Source organism: Platalea leucorodia (assembly GCF_965183815.1).
Source record: "Platalea leucorodia genome assembly, contig: HAP1_HAP1_SCAFFOLD_289, whole genome shotgun sequence".
NCBI classification, from domain to species: Eukaryota; Metazoa; Chordata; class Aves; order Pelecaniformes; family Threskiornithidae; genus Platalea; species Platalea leucorodia.
The window spans coordinates 34,783-40,782 of record NW_028121284.1 but is presented as its reverse complement, the minus strand read 5'-3'; the positions used below and the strand labels follow the sequence as shown (position 1 = coordinate 40,782).

The 6,000-nt window shown below is 50.5% G+C and overlaps 1 protein-coding gene across 1 annotated transcript; it reads right to left on the bottom strand.

The window, feature by feature from the left end:
* Positions 1-4,096: 4,096 nt before the first annotated feature.
* LOC309603989 (olfactory receptor 6E1-like) lies at positions 4,097-5,044 on the bottom strand (the record flags this gene model as incomplete). Its single annotated transcript, XM_082338855.1, has 1 exon — positions 4,097-5,044. One exon carries the CDS (start codon positions 5,042-5,044, stop codon positions 4,097-4,099), a length of 948 nt encoding a protein of 315 aa, XP_082194981.1.
* Between the last annotated feature and the right edge of the window lie 956 nt (positions 5,045-6,000).

The window sequence follows — 6,000 nt, the reverse complement described above, 5'->3', positions numbered from 1 at the left end:
TCTCGCACAGCCTTTCCCCCAGCTGGTCACTCCAACAAGCCAGAAGTAGTCGGTGTTGTTCTCTTTGCACACAAGAGGACCACTGCTGTCACCCTGCAGCGGAGGAGAGAGCGTTAAGGTGTTGTTGGGTGGCCACTGTCGGCACCATGGCTGGCTCCTTCTCTCTCACAGCACCTGCCAGAGCTGTGTTCACTGCACAGAACGGCTCTGCTCAGGTGCTGGAGCCTCCAGCACCTTGTCTGGGAGGGGGCTGTGGGCCTGTAAGGCAGGGCTCTCTCATCTCTGCACAGTGATCCTGGATGGGTGGAAGAGGGAGGTGCCAGGGTTGGGATCTGGAGCTCTGGGCTGCCAAGAGCACTAGATGGGCTTTTTGGGGAAGGGGAGGTGAGCCCCAACAGCGGTGGGGACCCAGCGGTGGCAGGGTGACTTGCCAGGCAAAGCCCGTGCTGGGGTGCGTTTGGGCGGTTGTGTCAGGGCTGCCTGTGCTGCCGGGGGTTGACTTGTAGCACGCCCCTACCTGGCAGGTGTCGATGCCACCCTGCGGATAGCCAGTACACAAGTTGTAGCTGTGGATGGCCCCTCTGTACCACCGGCTGGTGGTACAGAGGTTGACATCAATGAGGCGGACCTTGGCCTCCTGCAGGACATCCGTTGCTCCTCCAGCTGTGAGCACAGAAAGGAATTAACACCCAGCAGCTCATTGCCAGTTCTCCTCGCCTGTCTGGGTGAACCCCTTCAGTGGGGCTTGGCTTTGCGTCGTGAGAGGCGTTGTACCGGTGTTTCCCTTCTGCCCTGCTTTGGGGAATGGCTCAGGCCCATCTCTCTGTAGGCAGACGTCCCTGCAGCCTGACTCTGGCTTTCGCCTCTGCTCTCAGGAAGCCCAGCCCGTCTCCCCAGTGTGCCAAGCTTGCACTCAGGACACGAGCACTTTTTGGGAACTCTCATCTTGCGGTTCTGGAACCCCAGCCACTGACGTAGCAGGTTGTCAGCTCTGACACTCTCAGCGAGGCGTCGGGCACACAGGCAAGCTGTATGTAGTAGCTGCACTGGACAGGCTGGTCCAATTCCAGCAAGGCAATGTCGTTCCTCTCCAAGATATTACTGTAGTGCTTGTGAACGAGGAGCCGCTTAATACGGCGCACTTGGACCTCAGGGCCCAGCTGAGTCAGCTGGGTGGCCCCAACCACCGCGCGCCACATGGTGATGTGCCTGGAAGGCAGATGGAGGGAGGGGTCAGAGGGAGCAGAGCCGTGTGCTGCAGCAGCCCAGCAGTTCCCTGCCTTCTCCTTCACAGGGGAGAGAGGGCAGCAGCGCTACGGAGAGTGCGACTGCCCTCGCATGCCTTAGGTGCAAGGGATGTCGAGCTGGAGGCTGCTAGGAAGCAGTGGCATGAGCCCAGCCTTCTCCTGAGCAGTCTCTCAGCTGGGCTCTGGAGTGTCCAGGCACTGGGCGTGCTGCAAGGAAACGGGATGGGAGTAGCACATGGTGCTGTGTCCAGGGCAGCTGCTAGTGTTGTGGGGAAATGCTCGTTCCCTGGTCCTCCTTACCTGGCCTTGATGAAGCAGTGGGCTGCTGTGAGGACCCACTGTGGGCTGATGAGGGAGCCTCCGCAGATGTGCCCTGTGCCTAATTCCCAGGGCCCCTGGATGCTGACGATCCAGGGCCAGGCCCCTGGCTGGGCATCTCTGCCCCCCACGACGCGCCACGTGCCGTAGTGAGCAGCCATGGGCCGGAGCCCGCAGGTCCCTCTGCAACCAGAAACTCATTACTGTCCTGCTCGACCGCTCGCTGCTGTTGAGGCTGAAGGTCAGCCGTCTTCCCTCCCCACAAGGCGTTGCGTGGACAGCAGGGCCAGGGAACCCCGTGGGGTGTGCGTCCGTCTGTCCCTGTTTCTGCTTGAGCCCCGTAGATGAGTTGTGCCGGCAGCCTGGGTGCTGGCAGGGAACTGAGGCTCCCACATGGGGTTCGGGAAGCTGTGGCGTGGCCATGGGGGACAAGCAGGCACCCTCCAGTGAAGCCCATAATGGTTGCCCCAGCTCCCTCCCAGAGCCTCGGGCCACTTACCCACAGCTGTCCCATGTGCCATGCACAGGCCAGCACACGGCCAGCAGGACGAGGAGGGGGAGCAAATTCATCACTGCCACCAGTGCAGCAGCCAACGTAGTGCCCGCAGTAGTCACATTGCCCGCGGTGGCCTTGTCCCCGGGGCTGATGTCACAGAGTCGCTGGTTCCGGGTGCTGGGCACGGTGGCCTGTCGGGGGAGGGGGGCAAAACAGACACCAGAGAAGATAGCTCCTACAGGCAGCATGCACGTGTTTGTTTGGGTGTTGACCCAATCTGGTTACAGCGGCAGCGGGCAAGCAGTGATGTGCAAGGCAAATAAGCCAAGCGTACCCACGCAGTGTCAACCTTCCTGCACAAAGCGCAGTGAAACACGGATGCAGCACGGCCCACACTGGCTCTGTCAGCCACAGCAGCACCCGCTGGCAGGCTTCACGTCCTTGCTGTCTATGAGTTATAGCGCTATGTATATATATATATTGTATATATATACATATAAATATAATATTAATATATATATTAATACACATATATGTATATATATATATATAATATATACAATATTATATATACATATATTATATTATATAAGGCCTATATATGTATACAAGTACATATATATATATATGAGTATATATGTATTATATATATGATACATATATACATACATATGTATGATACATATATATCAGTATATACGATATATATACATATATGTACTTGTATACATATATACTTGTATACATATATGTACTTGTATACATATATAGGCCTTATATAATATAATACATATATATAATACATATATCATATGATATATGTATGATATATAATATCAGTACATATATATATGTATATTATAGTATATTATATATATGTATATATACATATTATTATGTATATATATGTCAGTGTTTAAGAGGCATTTGGACAATGCCCTTAATAACATGATTTATCTTTTGGTCAGACCTGAAGTGGCCAGGTATTTGGACTAGATGATCCTTGTAGGTCCCTTCCAACTGAACTATTCTATTCTATTCTATTCCGTTCTGTTCTGTTCTGTTCTGTTCTAATCTATATATATACCTTTTACAGGGTGGATCCCTCCAGCAGCTGGGCTCAGACGCTCAGTCTCCTCAGTAGCTGCCCTGGATACCAGCCTCCCCAGGTGCACGAGCCTCTGAGGTTGCAACCCCATTCCAGATGCTGCTACAGACCACCCCAGTCACACACACACACACACACACACACACAGACACACACACACAGACACACAAACTCTTAGAGTCCAGTCACTCCGGTCTCTCAATTGCTGGCACTAATGACATACGGGCTGTCTGACCCCCTGGTCCTTCTCCAGTTGCTGCACTCATCCCCCTGTGCTCACATGTTCACGCAGAAGAGAGATTCCCCCCCCACAGGAATGAGCTAGAAATTAAGTTTAGTGAGAAGACAGGACAGACTGCACTGGTCGGGGTCCTCCCCTAAACTTCCCATAATAAAAGTCCTGTGCAATCCAAAAATGCTCTTCCCCTGCATCCCATAATGTGTCCTATGCCCCTAGGCAACAATTCCCTTAGTCCAAATGGTGATCCAGAGAGCTGCTCGCAGTGACTCCTCTTGGTGGGTTTCACACCTGGACAACGGGGCTGATGGCTCTCTCAGGGCAGCCCTGGAAGGAGCTGGGACAAGATGTTCCTTCCTCAGGAGCTCGTCATTTGGGTTCCCACCTGCCACGGTGCCTCTGTGCTCTTCTCGCTTTGTGGAGATGGGCTCTTGATGAGCTGGTGGCTCTCCTGTGATGGCTCTGGGAGCAGCTGGGGCAGGGTATTGACTGGGTTACTCCTCCTGCCATTGGTAGTGCCTTCTTTGTGTGTGCAGATGAGCTTCTTCTCACTTAACCTAACACAGCCCAACAAGAACATGCATCTCCTGAGGCATCTGTATTTGGAGGTTACATACCTATGCACTGGTATTATTTAGCATATTTAACGTAGCAGCTCATTGGAATTGCTGTCCAGAAATGCATCAGGATTAGGGGAAAAGCTGTGTTGTTGCACGGGCAATGGCTTCGTTCAGGGCCAGTAGCACAGTCTTGTTTCTAAGACTGTAGATGAATGGATTTAAGACTGGGTACAGGACAGTGTTCAGCAAAGCTACAGTTCTGTTTGTGTCCAAGGAAACATCTCCGGAAGGACGCACATAGAGAGCAATGCAGCTCCCATATGCAATGGCCAAGGTGGTGAGATGGGAAGAACACGTAGTAAAAGCTTTTTTCCTCCCAGCGGCTGCTGGCAGGTGCAGAATACAGAAAAGGATGCCCATGTAAAATGCCAGAGTTAAACATAAGGAACCCAGTAGGATAAACGATAAGAAAACAGAGTCTGTTTTCCAAAGCAGGCTGGGGTCAGAGCAGGACAATGTGAGCAAGGGGGAGTTGTCACAAAAAAAATGGTGGATCTTGTTCGAGCCACAGAAAGTCAGCTTGTAGAGGAGGACCAGACGGTAACTCAAGACTGGGATGCCTATGACCCAAGCAGCAACAACCAGGTGGATGCAGAGCTGAGGCTTCATGACGGCAGCATAACGCAAAGGCTGGCAGATGGCAATGTAGCGGTCAAAGGACATGACGACAAGTAGAACCATCTCTGTACAGCCCAGGGCAAAATAGAAACAGGACTGGGCAAAGCAGCTGCTTAGTGAGATTGTCCTCCTACCAGAACTCAGGATCACAAACAATTTGATGCTTGTGGAGGATGTGAACCAGATTTCCAGGAAGGCCAGATTGCTGATGAAAAAGTACATGGGGGTTTGCAGGCGGTGATCCACACACACGAGGAAAATGATGGTTGCGATCCCCATCACTGTTGTCAGGTATATGAGCAGAAGGAGCAGAGAGAGAAATAGCTGTAGGCTTTGATCAAGCCCTGAGAAACCCTCTAGGATGAACTCAGTAACTGCAGTTTCATTTTCTGCTCCCATGCTGAATTTCAGTTCATGCTGCCGAGACAGGAAGATGGCAAAACCCAAGTGTGATTATTTCACAGTCTGGATGAAAGGAATCCTTCCTTCTCTGCTTCTTTCCTTGCTTGCAGTCTTCCTCCTAGATAGCACAGAGAGAGAGTGAGTCCTTCAAGCCTTTCTCACCCCCTGATTTTTCTGGTTTACATTTCAGTTCGAGTCCTCAGAGAATTTGTTGTCATCTTTCTACCTTTCTCAAACACTCCCAAAGGATTCTTTCTCCAGAGCAGAAGATTTTAAAGAGGCTGCGAGCTATTTCACCCCATTCCTGGCAAATTCCACATTCACTCAGACCTATTGCAAACATCTGTCACACCTATGTGCCAAACTCATCTCTTCTATTGCACAAATGCTAAACCATCAAATGAAATGAAATGAAATACATATGTTGAAAGCTATTCTTTCTACTTTTCAGAGGTACTTGCCTTTTTGCACTAGGAATCCTTGAGAATCTCTTGTTTTCAAAATAAGTAATATCTAGTATCTCTTTTGTAATCCCCTGCTTCCTTCCACACCTTCTTGCTCTCTGTTTCTTCAGGAAAGGGGGAGGGGGTGGAATAGGGACCAAGTATAACTTGTCTTCTTTCGTACTCTAAATAGTGACTGAAAGGTATGATGACTCCACACAGTCTGTCACACAATCTCATCTGACATCCGTCTGCACTGAAACACGCTTGTTTCCAAAGAGTTGCTCATTGCTATTGCTATCAAATGCCCTGACCTAAACGCAGAGCAAGAGAAGAGCATCTGGAAGGGATTTGTAACCTTTCTTTTGCATGCCAGTTATAGGTTGGGAGGAACCAGCCTCTAGCGTTTTCTTTTGTTTCCATTGACTCTAGAGGGAGCCTGGGGAAAACCAGTTCTCACAGGCACCTGCAGCCAAGTAGATGAAACTCACTATTCAAGTCTCAAATCAC